This window comes from Polypterus senegalus, chromosome 5 (assembly GCF_016835505.1).
Source record: "Polypterus senegalus isolate Bchr_013 chromosome 5, ASM1683550v1, whole genome shotgun sequence".
Classification (NCBI taxonomy): domain Eukaryota; kingdom Metazoa; phylum Chordata; class Cladistia; order Polypteriformes; family Polypteridae; genus Polypterus; species Polypterus senegalus.
This window is the reverse complement of record NC_053158.1, coordinates 72,376,820-72,399,203: the sequence shown is the minus strand read 5'-3', so window position 1 is coordinate 72,399,203 and position 22,384 is coordinate 72,376,820. Positions and strand designations below refer to the sequence as shown.

At 37.0% G+C, this 22,384-nt stretch overlaps 1 protein-coding gene across 1 annotated transcript in view; it reads right to left on the bottom strand.

Moving 5' to 3' along the window:
- The window catches only part of lama1 (laminin, alpha 1), a 186,861-nt gene that overhangs the window by 152,110 nt on the left and 12,367 nt on the right, over nucleotides 1-22,384 (bottom strand). Inside the window, exons 2-3 of the mRNA XM_039754802.1 lie at nucleotides 11,100-11,270; nucleotides 9,467-9,579 (exon numbers count right to left, since the gene is read on the bottom strand). Of these exons, the coding sequence (XP_039610736.1) occupies nucleotides 9,467-9,579; nucleotides 11,100-11,270 (284 nt within the window). The remainder of the gene's footprint in view (nucleotides 1-9,466; nucleotides 9,580-11,099; nucleotides 11,271-22,384) is intronic.

The window sequence follows — 22,384 nt, the reverse complement described above, 5'->3', positions numbered from 1 at the left end:
AATGTTCTTAAAAAAATTAAGAATATACTGAAAATTACACAGATAAGAAGAGGTCAGCAGATGTCATACTGTTGTCTTTGAAGGTGTTATTTTCTTTAGTCAAATAGCCAATAGTTATCCGGAAAAAGCCTATCGATAAGAAAAGATTTCACTGCAGCTTCTTAGCTTCTAAATTACACATCAGACTAAAACAAGAACATACTAACAACATACTCCAGCAGCTGTTATCACAGATACTGTACTGTATGACGAGCCAGAAGGATATTAAGGAACAATCCACACTAACATAGATAGATTTCAAAACACCATTTGCATTTTATATGTTTTCTGTACATGCTAGGGTTTTCAGATCATTTTCTAAAAGTTTATCATCCACATTTAAATGAAAAAGCACAAAAAAACCCATAAATATTTCTTATTGGGCATGTGCGGCTCATCAGGCAAGAGTGCTATTTCCTTATGGAATAAGCCCAAAGTAAATCAAAATGCCTAAAGAACATGATAAAACAAAACAGGCTTCTTTGTGAGGACAGACAACGAAGTCTAACTTTTTTTTGATGGTTCCAAATGAATATAAGGTTGCCAAAATGAACGTAGCACAGTATTTTTCAGCTGATGCACAGAAGTTAGAAAAGGATTGTCACCACAGTAAAGATGAGACCACAGAAGACAAAAATGAAATCAGTGCCATGAAAATTATACATGGAAAAATCTCCATTTCCCCCATTCACACTGTCTATAGTGGTCAAAAATGGCATTTCAATATGAGTGAAAGGCCAAAATGAATAAAAAAAGATGTGTTTTCAAAATTTTCTGTTTTAGTGTGGACTAGGTCTTACAGAAAGTTTACCAGTAATACAAGACACTAATTGTAGAGTCAGAAAGGTCTCACTTATTTGGTATACAGGCCAGCATGCCTGGTCATTATATTGACAAAGACTTGAATATGTTTTTGTTCACATACAATCTGAATTCTTAAATTTCTGCAAAAGTATAATTTACTGAAATGTAAGACTGAAAACCTATACAAACACTGACACAATAACTCAAAAGTACATTTTTGAGCCTTTTACCATCTTCAGTTAACCTTATAACCTGTATGTAGACAGCTAAAGAAACATCATACAACATAACAAAAATTAGAAGATAAATCATTTAAATGCTAAATATACAGTAATTCTGGACACAACAAATGTGTTATGTACAATGGCACCATGCCTACTGTGTCTTATTGCATAATTTAACTGAAAGAATTCATCGTATTACATTATTCAATGGATTAATTAAGCAGCCATGCACAAAGAATTGTATCAAACCGTGCACCGCGACGATACTCTAGCCTGTAAGGATCAAGTAGCCTGCTGTATATCAGAACAAATATATTTGGAATGACTTGCTTCATGCTAATAAAAACAAATAGCATATTCATATTCCTTTCTAAGTTTAAATACTTTCAAAGGTCCTAAACAATTAAATTATCATTAACTGAATTTAAAAATCAGAAAATCTCTGATTCTTTTCCCTCAAGCCGGCCTTTCAGTGAAAAAGCAATTGCACATTTAAAAGCAAAGGGGCCTGACAGTATTATTACCAAGATAACTTTGTAAAAAAAAGTCACTTATCCGAATATAATCTACAAAAGGCGGCTTTAAATTGCAGACTATAAGGTAACATTACTGTATTTAAGCAAAGTATTCTTCCAGGAATAGCTGCAAGATTGTCTGTTTTTTCTTATTATGTGTTAATACAGAGGCTAGTCTCCCATTAGTAATGATCCCAAAACCTTTTTCTCATGTACACTCTGATATACACATACTGTATATATATATATATATATACATATATGTGTGTGTATATATATATATATATATATATATATATATATACTGTATATACATATATACAGTCATATGAAAAAGTTTGGGAACCCCTCTTAATTCTTTGGATTTTTGTTTCTCATTGGCTGAGCTTTCAAAGTAGCAACTTCCTTTTAATATATGACATGCCTTATGGAAACAGTAGTATTTCAGTAGAATTCAAAGAACAAAACTTAAAAGAAGTGGTGAGGCGGCCTTCTGCTGCTATGCACCTAAAATCTGGAATAGCCTGCCAATAGGAATTTGCCAGGCTGATAGAGTAGAGCAATTTAAAACACTGCTGAAAACATATTACTTTAACATGGCCTTTCTATAACTTCAATTTAACTTAATTTAACTTAATCCTGATACTCTATATGTTCAATTCATCATAATAACTATTCATGGTGGCTCTGAAATCCGTACTGACCCCTACTCTCTCTTCTGTTTCTTTTTCTGGTTTCTTTGTGGTGGTGGCCTGCGCCACCTTCACCTACTCAAAGCTTCATGATGCTTCAACAATGATGGATAGATTAAAAGGCAGAACTCTACGTGACCATCTTCATCAAGCCCTTCCGTGAGAACCCTAAATCCAAAGAGGACTGTTTCATTTATGTTAGGTAGAATGCCCAGATGGGACTGGGCGGTCTCATGGTCTGGAATCCCTACAGATTTTATTTTTTCTCCAGCCGTCTGGAGTTTTTTTTGTTTTTCTGTCCCCCCTGGCCATTGAACCTTACTCTTATTCGATGTTAATTAATGTTGATTTATTTTGTTTTCTTATTGTGTCTTTTATTTTTCTATTCTTTATTATGTAAAGCACTTTGAGCTACTGTTTGCATGAAAATGTGCTATATAAATAAATGCTGTTGTTGTTTCAGCAGTGACATTAAGTTTATTGGATTAACAGAAAATAAGCAATATGCATCATAACAAAATTAGACAGGTGCATAAATTTGGGCACCCCAACAGAGATATGACATCAATACTTAGTTGAGCCTCCTTTTTGCAAATATAACAGCCTCTAGACGCCTCCTATAGCCTTTGATGAGTGTCTAGATTCTGGATGGAGGTATTTCTGACCATTCTTCCATACAAAACCTCTCCAGTTCAGTTAAATTTGATGGCTGCCGAGCATGAACAGCCTGCTTTAAATAATCCCATAGATTTTCGAAGATATTTAAATCAGGGTTGCCTTTGTAGATTTCAAACTGTGTTTTGGGTCATTGTCTTGTTGGAATATCCAACCCCTGCGTAACTTCAACTTTGTGACTGATGCTTGAACATTATCCTGAAGAATTGGTTGATACTGGGTTGAATTCATCCGACCCTTGACTTTAACAAGGGCCCCAGCCCCTGAACCTGTCTCACAGCCCCACAGCATGATGGAACCTCCACCAAATTTGACAGTAGGTAGCAGGTGTTTTTCTTGGAATGCGGTGTTCTTCATTCACCATGCAAAGCACTTTTTGTTATGACCAAATAATTTTTGTTTCATCAGTCCAAAGCACTTTGTTCCAAAATAAATCTGGCTTGTCTAAATGAGCATTTGCATACACCAAGTGACTCTGTTTGTGGCGTGAGTGCAGAAAGGGGTTCTTTCTCATCACCCTGCCATACAGATGTTCTTTGTGCAAATTGCATTGAGTTGTAGAAGGAAGTACAGATACACCATCTGCAGCAAGGAGGAGGTGATTTGTAGGTTGTCTGTAACTAATCTCACAATCCTGTGCATATATCACTACTGTATTTTTTGGCCTGCCAGACCTGAGTTTAACAGCAACTGTGCCTGGGCCTTCCATTTCCTGATTACATTTCTTATAATTGAAACTGACAGTTTAAACCTCTGAGATAGCTTTTTGTAGCCTTCCCCTAAACCATGATACTGAACAATCTTTGTTTTCAGATCTTCTGAGAGTTGCTTTGAGGATCACATGCTGTCACTCTTCAGAGGAGAGTCAAAGGGAAGCACAACTTGCAATTGACCACCTTTTCTAATGATTGGACACACCTGTCTATGAAGTTCAAGGCTTAACGAGCTAATCCAACCAATTTGGTGATGCAAGTAATCAGTATTGAGCAGTTACATGCATTCAAATTAGCAAAATTACAAGAGGACACACATTTTTGCACTGCCAGTTTTTTACATTTGATTTAATTTCATACAACTAAATACTACTTCACTAAAAATCTTTTTCTGTTCGGAAAACACCCCAGTACTCAAATGTTCTCAGGAAATGAAAGACATGCCACTGTTATCTTTTTGTTGAAAGCAGAGTAAACTATTATGCAGACTGAGAGGGGTTCCCAGACTTTTTCATATGACTGTATATACAGTGTATCCGGAAAGTATTCACAGCGCATCACTTTTTCCACATTTTGTTATGTTACAGCCTTTTTCCAAAATGGATTAAATTCATTTTTTTCCTCAGAATACTACACACAACACCCCATAATGACAATGTGAAAAAAGTTTACTTGAGGTTTTTGCAAATTTATTAAAAATAAAAAAACCTGAGAAATCACATGTACATAAGTATTCACAGCCTTTGCTTAATACTTGCAATTACAGCCCTAAGTCTTTTTGAAAATGATGCCACAAGCTTGGCACACCTACTGTATCCTTTGCCAGTTTTGCCCATTCATCTTTGCAGCACCTCTCAAGCTCCATCAAGTTCGATGGGAAGTGTTGGTGCACAGCCATTTTAAGATCTCTCCAGAAATGTTCAATCGGATTCAAGTCTGGGCTCTGGCTGGGCCACTCAAGGACATTCACAGAGTTGTCCTGAAGCCACTCCTTAGATATCTTTGCTGTGTGCTTGGGGTCGTTGTCCTGCTGAAAGATGAACTGTCCCCCCAGTCTGAGGTCAAGAGTGCTCTGGAGCAGGTTTTCATCCAGGATGTCTCTGTACATTGCTGCAGTCATCTTTCCCTTTATCCTGACTAGTCTCCCAGTTCCTGTCGCTGAAAAACATCCCCACAGCATGATGCTGCCATCACCATGCTTCACTGTAGGGATAGTATTGGCCTGGTGATGAGCGGTGCCTGGTTTCCTCCAAACGTGACGCCTGGCATTCACACCAAAGAGTTCAATCTTTGTCTAATCAGACCAGAGAATTTTGTTTCTCATGGTCTGAGAGTCCTTCAGGTGCCTTTTGGCAAACTCCAAGCGGGCTGCCATGTGCCTGTTACTAAGGAGTGGCTTCCATCTGGCCACTCTACCATACAGGCCTGATTGGTGTCCTCCTGCAAGGTTCTCTTTTCTCTACAGAGGACCTCTGGAGCTCTGACAGAGTGACCATCGGGTTCTTGGTCACCTCCCTGACTAATGCCCTTCTCCCCCGATCACTCAGTTCAGATGGCCGGCCAGCTCTAGGAAGAGTCCTGGTGGTTTCGAACTTCTTCCACTTACGGATGATGGAGGCCACTGTGCTCCTTGGGACCTTCAAAGCAGCAGACATTTTTTGTAACCTTCCCCAGATTTGTGCCTCGAGACAATTCCTTTGACTTCATGCTTGGTTTGTACTCCGACATGAACTGTTAACTGTGGGACCTTATATAGACAGGTGTGTGCCTTTCCAAATCATGTCCAATCAACTGAATTTACCACAGGTGGACTCCAATTAAGCTGCAGAAACATCTCAAGGATGATCAGGGGAAACAGGACGCACCTGAGCTCAATTTTGAGCTTAATGGCAAAGGCTGTGAATACTTATGTACATGTGCTTTCTCAATTTTTTTATTTTTAATAAATTTGCAAAAATCTCAAGTAAACTTTTTTCACGTTGTCATTATGGTGTGTTCTGTGTAGAATTCTGGGGAAAAAAATGAATTTAATCCATTTTGGAATAAGGCTGTAACATAAAATGAGGAAAAAGTGATGCGCTGTGAATACTTTCCGGATGCACTGTATATATACAGATATATATATATAATATATATATATATATACACACCAGAGTGGGGCGTACCAGCCACCCTCCCCGACACAGACAGGCAGACACCAGTTCTCACACAGCACACACGTTTATTTACAGTTGGGAAGCACTGTAGCCTGCTCCCCACAGCACAGTACATAAAGCACAGCCCAGTCCTTTGTTTTTCTTTCCTTTCCTTTCCTTTCCTCTTCTCTTCCACCTCCAATCCTCCTGGAAAGCTTCTTCTACTCCCACACAACTCTGGCTGTTGAAGTAGTGGCTGCTGACTCCTATTTATAATGCACCTGGAAGTGCTCCAGGTGCTCATTGACCCAGTTTCGGCAGCACTTCCGGGTGAGGCGGAAGTGTTGTAATTATGGGCTCAAGAGTTCTCCAGGCGTACCTAACAGGTTGAGCTTACATGCTCATACTCCAAACACATGGTACCACCACATTCCGGGGGGCTGTCCTCTAGCACTTCGGGAGAGGCAATGCTCCAGAAACACTCCTTCCCCCGGTCCTTCTGATATAGAGGCGTCACGGCCGGGCAAGGGCCCTGGCCCTAACTCACAATATATAAAACAGAAAATCAGTCATATTGCTTATTATTATACCTGTTCCCACATACTTGACTGTATCACAAGAATTTAATTTACAGCAAAGTTTAACTGAGTAAAATGCAGATATTTCATAATCTATGCACTAATTATCTAACCTGCTTATCCATTGCTGGTGCCTGTTTTGACAGAAATGGGCAATGAACCAAACCTGAGCAACCAAAGGTAATCAATCTATGCATATTTATCATTTTTTTAGCTGTAAATCTAACCACTGCTGAACTATAATAACTGCTTTCATAATAAGCTTGTTAATAAATACTTTGGGATTATTTTGGGATAACCTAAAGATAACAGAAAAAATGCAAAGTGTAGTCATTGTTCAATCATTGTCCCCAGTGAGTTTTAAGGTTTTCACACATATCTATGTGTGGGTTTCCTCATATACACTGGTTTTACCTCCCAAGTGTATTAGGTTATTATGTGATTCAAATTGACTCTGCATGGAAGTGTGTGTCAATGGCCCTCGCAATGAACTGGTACACACTCAAGGATTGTCACCTGCCATGTGCATGATGCCCCCTAGATAGGTGTGTTGCCCTGGAAACACTCGAGTGGATTAAAAGAGTTAAAAAAGAGACACTGCTATGTCCCACAAAACATCTACTCTAGAATGGCTGTTTTTCTCTGGGACTTTTGATCTGGTTTTCCTGATTGTAGAGATAATGGCAACAATTTACATGGAAATACTAGAAACTTTTTATGTCCTTTTGGGAAATATCTAGAGGTGCCCTTGCTAGCTAAGAGATTTCATTTTGTCAGAATATCCTGTTCTACCACTGCTCCTAGGTCTTCTCTCAGTGGGCCAAGCTTGGTGTATTCCTTACTAAGGAGCATCCTAATCCAGATAGGAAACACTACTACAGAACAATGGAGTATATCCTGCAGAACACCCATGCAGGTGTTTTTCAAATTCCTGTCATGTTGTTTAATTCCCCACACTATCATGTAGCATTAGCCCAGTACCTTTGCACAAGAAACTAATTTCTTTCTCATATTTGTGATCTCACAATACAATCTCTCTATTATAATAAAACAATCCCGGGATGAGACCACACTTTTTAGCTTGGGACGAGACGTGACTTTTTCAGAGGGATACTTTCACGTCCCGCAAGACGAGACTTTGTTCCAAGAGATTTAACCACATCTGGGGCCGGAAATAAAAGACAAAGAGTAGATGACAAAGTAGAATGTCATAAAGAATTCAAAAACATTGGCGCGATACACATGCACAGCAGGTAAGAGATAATGAAAGTACTAAAATTTGAAAGTCTCAAAAAAATGATAGTAAAGATCACATAAGCGCAAAGAAACGGAAATAATTACTCGGTTAAATAACACATCAGCAAAAAGAGATCGAATATATTGTTCAGATTTAACTTTAAGTCAGAGACTTGTAGATCGTCTAATTCATGTTGCCATCTTTCCAATGAAGAGACGTATCTGCAAGAATTAAAAGATCTGTTGTTTGGTGAAAGTGAAATCCACATACGCGAGTGGCAGAGACAAGAAGTGGATGGCGGGTAGCATAGGTCTTGGGGGTGGTGTTTGGCGAGCGAAGCAAGCAGGGGGCTTATTTTACATTAAATAGGGCAGGATGAGATCCAGAGTGCTATGTTCAAATCCCAGCCTAGTCATATGTCTTTACGGTGTGAAAGGTATCCAGAGCGCCAGAGGAACATATGTGGGCTTGGTGATTATGAATACAGTATGTATAAAGTAGTAGTGCTAATCAATGAGCTATCCAGACTTGCATTTCGTGACTCTTAATTTGTTTACAATGTAGTTTGTTCATTGTCCTTACTTACGAAATAAACCATGTCATCACCATAAACATTTCACTGAAAACTCTATTTTATTTAACAAGAATCTTTTTATTAATCACCACTACTTTAAAGAATGTCTATCTAAATGTGATAACTGAGTAATATGAATCAGAATTATCTGTCTTGGTCAAATTATTTTTTCAATAAAGTTAGCATAGTTGTCTCATAGCTCTTGGGTCAGAAGTTTGATTCACTATATATATATATATATATATATATATATATATATATATATATATATATATATATATACATATATATATATATATATATATATATATATATATATATATATATTGTCAGGGATGCCAGGGGCCATGACCCGGCCGGGACGCCAGGAGGGACCGGAAGAGGGTCAGAGCCCTGCCTGGATCACGTGGGGTTTGCCTTCCGGGTTGCTTTGGGGGCCACGGGTCAAGGGCATGGAAGCCTTTCCCTGTAGGGGCCCGTGGTCACCGCCAGGAGGCACCCCAGTGCCTTGGGACCTGTTACCCCAGCACTTCCGCCACACCAGGAAGTGCTGGGGGGAAGATTTATGACGGCGCCCGGAGAGCAGCCAGGAGGACAGCTGGCACTTCCGCCACGCTGGGGCGTGGCCAGAAGAGGATTGCCGGGAACACCTGGGGCTCATCCGAGTCCTGTATAAAAGGGGCCATCTCCATTCATTCGAGGCTAGAGTCGGGTGAAAGAAGGACGAGGCAGGAGAGAGTGGAGGCGGCCCGAAGAAAGGCATTTGTGGCCAGGACTTTGTGTGTGATTTGGGGTTTTGTGCACGTGATTAAGGTCTGTGTGACCACTGGACTGGGTCTTTGTGACCTTTATTGTAAATAATTGTGGAAAATAAACGTGTGGTGGTTTTAAGACAACATGTCCTGTCTGTGTGTGCCAAGGGCCAAGTTCATATATATATATATATATATATATATATATATATATATATACATACATACATATATATATATCATTTAGTATTCTCAAACAGATGTGTATTTTAGATTGACTCACAATTAGTCAAGAATGAGCAAGTGAATGTATTCACTATAACTGACTGGTGTCCTAATCAGTATTAGTATAGGCCTTATGCCCAGTTCTGCACTGACAGACCATGTTCCTCCATAATCTTCTGTTGTGAAAACACCTTAAAATGGATGTATGTTTTCCAGTAATTGTGAATCCATAATGCTGAGCAAAATGACACAAAGCTTGTAATAACACAGGTTATTTTTTGCTTTTATAATTGCATACTGTACCTGTCGTAAATCCAGTGTGATAGTCACCCAGTGGTACTGCCTTCCATTTTTGATGCTTGGACTCTGCCACCAGTTGTTGGTCCCATCTATTGCATTAGTGATGGGGTGCCTTTCTAAATGAACAAATTAACAGTAGAATCATTCAGTAAGGAAGAAGGGTATGGTATCTAATTCATATAGTTCACTTATACTGCACAAAACTATTTGTTTTTAATTAAAAGGTTAGTTTTTGTGGAAGTTATACATTGTTTAATAAAGACATTCTTTCTTTCTTACTATGACACCTCATAGTATTAGTGAAACATTATTCATAGTCTGAATGACGTTTGCAGCTTGTCACTGCAAAGTACAGAACTATTTAACTACACAGTACACTACCATGACACTCAGGTTTACTACTACAGCTACAGAACACAATTTTAATACAATTAATACTCTAAAAATATGTATGATTATGTGAATACCAAACCATAATAATGTAAACAAATATGATCTAAGTAAATATATCTTGAGTAGTCACACTTTTAGTTTCATAAACCTAACAGGGCTATCCCCTATTTCCTCTTAAAACAGACTAAACAGATAAGGGTATTAACTCACCTAAGTACTAAATATGTGCCACAGAAATGCTAGCACATGATAACTCCGTTGTATCCCACAGTTTTTGTATCTCAATTTTGAATAGCTAGTTCTATTTCATCCCGCAGTTACCCAACTAGGTTAAAATATTATGATTGTGAAGACTACTGCATTAAACTGGATTCACTGCTATATTCCTGGAAATATTCCAAAACATTTCCAGCCTCTGGATAATGATCATTATCCTTCTGATCAAGCCCAATTACAGGTGTACACCACATCCATAATGCTATGCAGGTAAATTACTCAATTTATTTGTACTGATAGACTTTTACCAATTTATTCTCAGGAAATAAACTACACATCATTATCCATTCAAGGAAAGTGTACATTGTTGACACTCGGCAGTATGGATCCATATTTAAATTTGGATTTCACACTTTACTAGTCTTCTTTCCAGTATGAATCTGAATTAATTGGGTTTTGTCAGACCAGGTAATAGTGTTGGTATTTTAATGATGGTGAATTGTGTTTCTAGTCACATTCTCAATAAACCTGTTACTGTTACTAATACATTTCTATTTGCATCTCTAGCACCCACAACCATATTGTGTTTAAAGCCAGTTAAATCTTGAGTGTTGCCAATTTTGAAATGTGCACATACAATCTATAGTTCTGACTAGCACTATCTACACATAAAATATTACAACTGTTTGAGAAACTAGTTGTATTGGAAAGGCTGGTGTACCTAATGCATATGTGTATTATATACTAATTTATTTTTTTGTATGTTAATGCAGGACCTTATATCAAATTTAATTAAGCTAAAGTTTATTTCACTGTGCTTGCTTTCATAGTGCAAAATTGATGTTTTTCTGATTAATGAATGCTTTTTTATAAAGTTGAAAAGACAAATCTTGCAGGATATAATCAAGGGTTTTGTAAAATGACAATATGAATCATAGTCATTTCACACATGAATATGGAAATAAAATTAACAGTTCGATCTAAAAAGGAGTACTGGCAAAAAGGGAATTAACAGTCAAAACTTTACCTTTTGGGTTAGAGCTATAGCTGTCACAGATCCGACACTGTGGATTACGGATGGTTCGTCCTGGTACATGCTCTACCAACTTGCAGAACATCTCGGGTCCTGTCTCACCACAAGTGGCATTGGTGGTAATCTTTGCATTACTGGCAAGATTCAGAATGGCAGGGAAGAGACCTGCAATTACAAATTTCAAGAGAACTTAACAATAACCATTTTTATTTTCTTTTATTAAAACATTGTCAAATTTGTTTGTTATTTTTACACCGAAAATACATGATCAATGTTTACTGGTCACAAAGAAATGGACCTGTAACTATCTACAGAGAACACTTGAATGATATGAAGGATTATTATGATCAGCTAACTAATTAATAATACTGATCATGAGCTCTAATATCAAGTGCTTCTGTTTGCAAGAAAGGGGCTACAATACTTGATGAATGCCAAAGTAAAAAAGAATGTCAGGTTTACAATAATCAAACACAATTCTCAGTTTTATGTTTTCCCAGAAACATGTTTTTCTTAAATATGTTGTATTTTCAAAAGTGACTGAGGTGGGCTGTTTTAGGCTTTGTCCAGGATGCTTCATTATACCTGTATATCACACTCCAAGACCAAAAATCAAAATGAGAGTACTGTTCATTTTGGTTCTTCCTTAAAAGCTTAAGCACTCTTAATGCTCATGAACATTGTTACCATTGAATAAATCACTAATAATGAACTTCCTTAACCTATCAATAAGCTAAGTATTTATCAATAATGCCATTCATCTCAGTCTCACAGGATCTGATAAAGCTCATTTTGGCACTTGTAACAAATGCAAAAGGTGATTAATACTTTTTCTTTCATTTCCTTCCAGCACTGTGGTAATTCTTTGTGCTCACTAGACACTAATGTATGTTGACAGGTACTCAATTTTGTCCAAGTAGGGTCAGGTCTGCTACCAGGTGTACATGTTGGCATGTTATTTTTTTCAGTCCATGGTCATAAATGCATGGATGCATTTGTTTGTGACACTACAAAATACACAATAACACGGCAATATATTGTTTGTCTTTTTGTGTTCTTTATGCTTTTGCACTTGTTTTAAGTCACATCATATTGTATGTGTTGGGTTACCATCTTTAATGTAGAGAAGTAAGGATAACCTCATGTCCTCCTCCCCACACTCCACCGACGTGATGCAATAATTCATGTGGCTACATGGGAATCGGGTGGATTATCCACTATGTTTGTTTTTGCGCAGGTTGTTTAAAGCGCGATATATATGAAAATACATCCATCCATTATCCAACCCGCTATATCCTAACTACAGGGTCACGGGGGTCTGCGGGAGCCAATCCCAGCTAACATAGGGTGAAGGCAGGAAACAAACTAGGTATATGTTAAAGTATACTATTAAGATCTCAACAAAAAACAATCATTGAACCTAAATGGATAAACTTCAGTGTCATTTGATGTTCTAAAAATTAAAATACATTTTTTAGAACATTATCCCTGCCCTTAAAACACATTTATTTCTGTTTTATTTCTGTATTTTCAAGAAATGTGGTAAAGAGGTGTTTCCAGACGCAGAAATGCTACCATAAATTATATGATCTCAGTCTGTTTGGATATGTATTATATACTGTATATTTTTATTTCAAATATATATATGATCATACTTTTAATAATCTGTAGGAGAACAGCTTAATAAACTGCATTAAAATGTAGTAGATTAAGTTTTCAAGTTATCACAAATACAACACAAGTGATATACATGAATAAGTTTACTCACTGACTTGAAAAAAAAAATCAGCTTTGCAAAAATTTATTAAGAATACAGAAAATTGAGGAAAAGTACTAAAAAAATGAAAAAGTATAAAAAAATACAGTGAAAAAACTAACACCACAAGAAACTAATTATTCAAGCCACTGATTTATAAATAGAATTTTTATACATTTAGCACATGCCTTTCTCCAATCTGATGAAGAGGGTCAGGGTACATTACAGCTGTTTATGCCGATATTTTTAAATTGAGCACAGGCAGCAACATGCTTAGCATCACAAAATAAGTAAGGGACAGAGATTGAACTGGCAGCCTTCAGGGTTACTTGTTTTTTTTCTCAGAGTGAACATAAGTGGCAAAGTAAAAATATATCTAAATTCAGTGCAAATAACTGCAATGCAATAAAATGCACTCTGCAAACATCACAGCCATGTCAAGGTTTGCCCTGAAATAGATCTCCCCTCCATCCCATCAGGCAGAAGAGCCTCTCTATTACCATACCTGGAAGAAGAAGTAAGTGATTTATTGAATGTGTATACAGTATCCATAAATTTGGACCCTTTGATCAAAAAACGAAATGGACTTTATGTGTTAGCAGTGAAAAATAAGATTAATTCTGGACAAAGATTTGTCTTTTGTTTTATCTGCACAGTTCTGAGAAAGTCAAAGAGAAAACACAACTTTAAAACACACCTCCATGAAAGATGTTTCCATTTCTATACACTTGGTTTAACCACTTTGGGCCTCCATGGTGAAAAGCTACTGTTATTTAAAAACAATGTAGGTAAGTAAAGTTCCATAAAGCAATATTGTTAACTTTGGGATAAAACTAGTTTGTGAATTCAGGGCATGTGAGTGGCTGAATGAGGTCCCACTGTCCTCTGATGGAAAGAAGGGCAGGCAAATTATGACAATTCTTGACATGCGCTTATTTTTTTACATTACAGTATACCACTCTAGCTGCAATTATGAAACTGACTAAAAATCAAGAAAATTTGCTATCAGTAGACAGACTACATTTTATACAAGTTACAGTGCATCCGGAAAGTATTCACAGAACATCACATTTTCCACATTTTGCTATGTTACAGCCTTATTCCAAAATGGATTAATTTTTTTCCTCAGAATTCTACACATAACACCCCATAATGACAAAGTGAAAAAAGTTTACTTGAGATTTTTGTAAATTTATTAAAAATAAAAAAATTGAGAAAGCACATGTACATAAGTATTCACAGCCTTTGCCATGAAGCTCAAAATTGAGCTCAGGTGCATCCTGTTTCCCCTGATCATCCTTGAGATGTTTCTGCAGCTTAACTGGAGTCCACCTGTGGTAAATTCATTTGATTGGACATGATTTGAAAAGGCACACACCTGTCTATATAAGGTCCCACAGTTGACAATTCATGTCAGAGCACAAACCAAGCATGAAGTCAAAGGAACTGTCTGTAGACCTCCGAGTCAGGATTGTCTTGAGGCACAAATCTGGGGAAGGTTACAGGAAAATTTCTGCTGCTTTGAAGGTCCCAATGAACACAGTGGCCTCCATCATCCGTAAGTGGAAGAAGTTCGAAACCACCAGGACTCTTCCTAGAGCTGGCCGGCCATCTAAACTGAGTGATCGGGGGAGAAGGGCCGTAGTCAGGGAGATGACCAAGAACCCGATGGTCACTCTGTCAGAGCTTCAGAGGTTCGCTGTGGAGAGAGGAGAACCTTCCAGAAGGACAACCATCTCTGCAGCAATCCACCAATCAGGCCTGTATGGTAGAGTGACCAAACGGAAGCCACTCCTTAGTAAAAGGCACACGGCAGCCCGCCTGGAGTTTGCCAAAAGGCACCTGAAGGACTCTAAGACCATGAGAAACAAAATTCTCTGGTCTGATGAGACAAAGATTGAACTCTTTGGTGTGAATGTCAGGCATCCCGTTTGGAGGAAACCAGGCACCGCTCATCACCAGGCCAATACCATCCCTACAGTGAAGCATGGTGGTGGCAACATCCTGCTGTGGGGATGTTTTTCAGCGACAGGAACTGGGAGACTAGTCAGGATGAAGGGAAAGATGACTGCAGCCAGCAATGTACAGAGACATCCTGGATGAAAACCTGCTCCACAGAGCTCTTGACCTCAGACTGGGGCGACAGTTCATCTTTCAGCATTACAACGACCCTGAGCACACAGCCAAGGTATCAAAGGAGTGGCTTCAGGACAACCCTGTGAATGCCCTTGAGTGGCCCAGCCAGAGCCCAGACTTGAATCTGATTGAACATCTCTGGAGAGATCTTAAAATGGCTGTGCACCGATGCTTCCCATCCAACCTGATGGAGCTTGAGAGGTGTTGCAAAGAGGAATGGGCGAAACTGGCCAAGGATAGGTGAGCCAAGCTTGTGGCATCATATTCAAAAAGACTTGAGGCTGTAATTGCTGCCTAAGGTGCATCGGCAAAGTATTAAGCAAAGGCTGTGAATACTTATGTACATGTGATTTCTCAGTTTTTTTATTTTTAATAAATTTGCAAAAACCTCAAGTAAACTTTTTTCACGTTGTCATTATGGGGTGTTGTGTGTAGAATTCTGAGGAAAAAAATGAATTTAATCTATTTTGGAATAAGGCTGTAACATAACAAAATGTGGAAAAAGTGATGCACTGTGAATACTTTCCAGATGCACTGTATATAGGTTACTTTTAACATGCTGCTTCAAATGAAAGGAACGACTTAAATAACCATGGTAAACTGTATTTTTTTACCCTTAGATCCAAACTCCTCATATTAGTTAGCTCTAACAATACTAAACAACTCCCCATTGCTTTTTATATATAGGCAGGAAAATAGAACTAAAGTGAATATGATCAAGTATTGTCAAACTTTGCACTTGGTGTACATCAACCTCTCTGTTGCATTAGGAGGCCTAATATACTTGAATTTTGAATCAGATTGTTAAATGCCATCATTGCATTTAGTAAAATAAGACATAAATTATCCTTTATTGTGGACATATAACATTTTGCAAAGACAAATTTTTACATACAAAACCAGTTCGTTTTTTACACCTTTGTAGTACAGCATACACGGAAGGCAGCTAAAAAAGTTGGCTGTGTACAGTGATACAAAAAAAAATATTCTTTTTAAAAAATGCTGGCCTTTTTTTAGTGATGCTAAGTTCTGCGTGTAAGAAAGTGCTATAAGAAGCATAGTACTGCTGTGTCCCAAATGGCCACAGTTAAACTCTTACCACTAACACAGGAGCAGAAACCCACATTTGTAGCATAGCTCTCTAATGGACAGCTGTATATGACAATACGTGCATCAGTCATCTACTTCCAGACAGAAAAACAGCAAGAGTGTAACTCCTCAGAAAATTGTAAAACTCCCTACAATCTTTTGAGTTATTCATTAAACTTTGTATGCCAGACAACAACATTCAAACATAAAATATATGAAAATGCCCAATAATAGGCAATATTTTAGGAGGCCCAGGCCCCTCATGGACCCTGTGATCATCAGAGGTGACTGTGTGCAGAGGGTGCAGACCTATAAATATCTGGGAGTGCAGCTGAATGACAAATTGGACTGGACTGCCAATACTGATGCTCTATGTAAGAAAGCTCAGAGCAGACTATACTTTCTGAGAAGGTTGGCATCCTTCAACATCTGCAGTAAGATGCTGCAGATGTTCTACCAGACGGTTGTAGCGAGTGCCCTCTTCTACGCGGTGGTGTGCTGGGGTGGTAGCATAAAGATGAAAGACGCCTCACGCCTGGACAAACTTGTTAAGAAGGCAGGCTCCATTGTAGGATTAAAGTTGGACAGTTTAACATCTGTGGCAGAGTGACGGGCACTAAGCAAACTCCTGTCAATGATGAAGAATCCACTGCATCCACTTAACAGGATCATCTCCAGGCAGAGGAGTAGCTTCAGTGACAGCCTTTTGTCACTGTCCTGTTCCACTGACAGACTGAGGAGATCGTTCCTCCCCCACACTATGCGACTCTTCAATTCCACCCGGGGGAGTAAATGCGAACATTAATTTTATTTTAATTGTTTTCATTTTTATTACTATTTAATTTAATATTGTTTCTTTGTATCAGTATACTGCTGCTGGATTATGTGAATTTCCCCTTGGGATTAATAAAGTATCTATCTATCTATCTATCTATCTATCTATCTATCTATTCGGTATTAGAAACACTACAAGCTGTCATACTTTATTTAGGGAAAAAGTGAATATTAATTACACCATATGCCACTTTCTAATAGCTTCTGTTTTCCACTGATCATACACATCATAATTTTAATGCATAAAATATAAGGGGAAAAGATTTAGCATTTTTCTGTTAGGATTAAATGAACATTGTCTTATTTCATTTCTGTTGTAATATTATCCTTGGTTGACTTTCACACACAAGAGTAGTCAAAATGAAAGATACTATATAAAATAAAAACTGACTGATTACAAAAAGAGCTAGACTTTACTGTTTGTAGTTGCCACTGATAAAAGCACTCCCCCAAGGTACAACTAATCAGTGGCAATCAGACTCCATTGAATCTGCACCCTTGGACTAACTGCTACTCTGCAGGGAAGCTCTTTGAAGATTCTTCTGTAAAAGCTTTTGCATTTCGTCACAGGTCAAAGAATCACCACTATCGGCCACCCCCTGCCTTGTAATTAATATACCCAAAGTGACAAAATGTAGCTATCTTGTCATCAACTATATGTAGTTTTAAGACATTACTAGGTTTGACATTCAACAGTTATCAAGCCAATTAATAAGCTTATAATGTTAAATGGAATACTTGAGGCTACCTGAGCAAAAACCTTTCTTTAAAAATATTTTTATTTACAAAACTGATCACTCTTTTTAATGTTTTTACTTTGTTTTTGTCATGTGATGGAGAGATACAGATACAGCTTTACCATCAGAAAGTATATTTTCATTCTCAAAACAAATCCAGTTTCAGCTTTATAATGTGATGGAAAGATTCAGATATAGGTTAATTAAGCATAAGGAATTCTGAAATTCTACAAAGCCTTCAGGCAATCCAGAGCTCAACAAGTCCTTAAAGAACAAAAGGCAGCACACAAACTAATTATACTAATTAAGTGATACAAAGAGCCACTGAAACTGCTTATATTCACACTGAATCTGTAACATATTTAGGGCTCATTTTTAAGTACTAAAACAATTTTCTGACATAATTCAAAAAGAAGCCCTTGATAACTGAAAACAACTACACATTCAATTTTTGCTTTGTTCTTTTTTTTAATTTCTCAATGAATAGTTGGCCAGACCCTCATTCCCAGGGATGAATCACACTGTAGCATTCTTGCTACAAAGAACTTCTTAGAGCAAAGACTGTCCTGCAGTCATTAGCAGACAATCATAATCCTCAGATCTAAACCACGCTTGGCAGGAAGAAGCTATGAAATAAATGGGGATTGCACATACATGAAAAGAAGATGTCAACAAAAAAGACTATGTTCAATGGCACAGAAAAAGTAACAAGACAGCCACAAGAAAATTGTAAGCAATTGTAACCAGAAGCCAAGCAGAATGATTAAATACTTAGAATGTATATATCCATTATCAGATGCATCCAGTTTTGGGTTGCTGGGAAAATTTAACAATGTTAGAAAAAATTGTCTGTTTGACAACAAATCACAAACACAAAATTAGTATTGCCATTTTCTAGCTCACTTACCCAGTTCATTATCCTGACTCCCAACAGTACCAGGCAGGAACTAGTGTTTCATTAATCTCAGGGCACACTAATATACACAACCACTTAATAATAATAATACATTTTATTTATATAGCACCTTTCCCATGCTCACTTCACTCATGTTTGGCCAATTCAGAGCTGTCAACTAACCTAAACACATGTCATTGCATTGTGGGAGGAAAAAAATGTATACTAATCATGAATTCAATCATTCAGATGGCATTTAGAAAGTCACTTTATTCAAGCATGAAATTAATATTTTGGTTTCAAGACTTTATTTTTTACATATTACCATTTATTTACAGTAATAACATGAACATTTGCAATTTGTGTTTCACTGTCTATGCATTAATTTGTAATTAGCATAAACTATTATAATAATTGTACATGCTCTTTGCGTCTCAGTTTTCTCCTGAGAGTTCTGATCCAGTTATTTGTTTATAGCTTTCTGGTAATTACTGATGCCATTGGCCAAGGTGACCTGCAAGATTAGCTTATATAATCAATGTCTGGATATATTTTTTTTCCATTGGAGCAAATTTAGTTTAAATGATTTCCACAGGGTTACATTGTACTTTAAAATCCAGCACCTAAGCCACTAAACGATACTGCCTATTAACATTCATTAAATTATAAGTGTACTTTGCAAAAAAACAGAATTTGCATGCACAGTGAATCCTAACTCACTATTTCTGTTCTACATGATCCAGCCCTACCAACTTTACTGTGCCAAACTTTTAGCGTATTCTTGCATGATCCAGGGTTATAATCCCTCTGTGGACATGGCACTTTCATTCCCTGTCTGCACAGGTTTTTCTTCTATATGCCCAAATACTGTATATGTTGGTCAAGTTAATAGGTATACAGTATCTACATTGGCCTTATGTGTGTGTTATGTGCGATGGACTTGGAACAAACTGGATTAAGCAAGTTTAAAAATGTTGTTGTATTTTTGTTTTTGTCTATTGTTTAGTTCTTTAGCATGTCTTGACCACATACATATCCACCAAATTTCTTATGCTACTTCATGTAATAAAAAGTTGCATGAATGTGAAACTTACCCTGATAGCATGACATAAACTAGAAATAATCTTGCCATGGGGTAGCAGTCCACTCATTCACAAACATTCAGCTAATATGGCATCTCATGACAGTTTTTGAAAACAGAAGATAATCAAGCAGCACAGAAAAAAAACACACACAAATATGCATAGAACATGTAAACTTTACGCACATAGGCACTATGCTGGTAACCAAAACCTGAGCCCTGCTGTCCCCAGAGTTTTCATTTTACAATGTTTATTTATAAGAGTAAATTACATGTAATTCCATATAAACTTACTGTTAAATAAAATAAAGTTTTGAAATTACTTTGAAACAGTAAAACACTAAAATTAAAATAGGTGATAGACAGGAAAAGTGTTTTTTAGGATGCAGATGTATACAAATAGTGCTTCAATCAGACCTACTATGTGCAATAAACACCTGTCAACAGTGACTCTTCCATCTATTCATTTTTTAACGTAAATTAATATACTGTACTTCAGGGTTGACAGTAATGAATCTGAACATTAGAACATGGAGGCTTAGACAAACAACAGTACACCATTCAATTAAATAAACTCTTTAGATTAGCTAGTAACTAGAGGGGGCAGTGTGGCACGGTGGGTAGCGCTGCTGCCTCGCAGTTAGGAGACCCAGGTTCGCTTCCTGGGTCCTCCCTGCGTGGAGTTTGTATGTTCTCCCTGTGGGTTTCCTCCAGGTGCTCCATTTTCCTCCCACAGTCCAAAGACATGCAGGTTAGGTGCATTGGCGATTCTAAATTGTGCTTGGTGTGTGTGTGTGTGCCCTGCGGTGGGCTGGCACCCTGCCCGGGGTTTGTTACCTGCCTTGCCCCCTGTGTTAGCTGGGATTGGCTCCAGCAGACCCCCCCGTGACCCTGTAGTTAGGATATAATGGATGGATAGTAATTAGGGTGTCCCAATATCTCTTCCAGATATTTTTGTGTGAAGAATTGCTTCCTGGCCTCCTTCCATATAATTTCTACCAGTCTCCTAGAGTATGTGATTCACTATTTACCTGAAAGAATTCTCTCAAATGAAATGCAAGACTACAACAATCCTCACTGCAATAATAATTTTGGCAGTATTAATAGTCTAATTGTCCATTTAAAAATGTATTAATCTTTGTCAAAACATTGGTGTTTAATATAGGGAATTCGCTTAAACAAGCAAATTATTTTGTATACATAATTTAACTAAAATGCACAGAATAACTGGTTTGTGCATAGCCTGTTTAAGTGTGATGAGCTGTATAGTATGGATCTATCTGACAATGCAGCTCCAAAAACTCTACTTCCACAGTTCCTTTTAACACTTTGGGTGCTGAATCCAGCAAATCTTTCTTTTTTGTTTCACTAGCAGGGTCACTTGTAAACTCCTAAAATGATCCTCTAAAACACTGAATTTTAATGTTCAAGCTCGATTACAGTATGCTTGAATCTGTTGCTAAAGAAAACCTGACAGTCTCTGCTATTTATGTGGCAATTGAACAGAAATTCTGAGACCTGGACTGTAAGAGCGCAATGATTTTAGTAGCAAACAGATAATGCAGAATTATAATGTTTCAGATGCTTGATTTTTGATATTATAACAATATTAAAAAGGTGACTAAACACTATAATTGAAATCAAATTACAGAGCATCTCTCTAGTTGATTGCAATACAATGTGTAAACCAAATGTCTAGCATATAATATATTGTTTTATTAGGGCACTTCTCTTTTGATGTTATTCACATAGGCTTTATGTATATTTTATCCAGTTTTTTTAAAAAAAAAAAAAAACCATACAACTTACTACACAAACTTAATTAATATATATTGGTACACATTAAGTGCTGTTTTTGATTTGCTCATTTCATACAGAGGTTAATTATACTATGGAATAGTGCTGAATATATTTATATAAAAAACAAAAAATAATAATTAAAATTTTATTAGAAAATCACATTTTTAAGCTAACAGGTATAAATTTATTAATATATTTTAAAGAAATATTTCATTCAGAAATGTTCATTTAATGTTACATACTACAACTGTTTTGTAATGATGGCCAAGGAAAAATTTTAATCGAATGTTTTGATTGAGAATAATACATGTGTTGAGTATTTTCTTTAAAGTTTCTCCTTCAATATGGAATATGTACAGCACATGTATTTTGTGACTAATTTGTCACTGGTTTTAAGTATGATTAAGTAAGTGGACATGTCTTAAACAAGTCGAGATTTAATACTATTTTTATTTTACTGAAGACAACATTCTCAGTTCAAAATATTGTAATGACACTGACAAACACATAGTAAACAACAGAAGAATTTAATTAAATGAGCATTGTAGTGAAAGGGTAATCTAACTACCTTTAGGAGTCCAATACCTATAAATACAACAGAATCATGATGCACATGGTATAAACTTGAAAATGCAAGTGAAATACATTTTGCAAAATTAAATAAATAAAATTCAGAGGATGCACTTAGCTGAAAAAAGCAATGTCATCTAGGAAAACTCAAGCACATTGCCATACTGCTAGAATTTGACTTGTTAATATAAAAAAAAGTTTTAATTTCTCAATTGACTCACCTCAAAAACAAGTATGTTTCGCACTTTCATCCCAATTCAGACTGATTTTCAAGTTTTCAAGTTTCAAAGATGTTCAAAAGAACACTGATTGCTCACTTACTGTTGAATGCATGTACAGTATGCTTGAGTTTGCCTTGAGTGGAATGGTAGCTCAACCAGG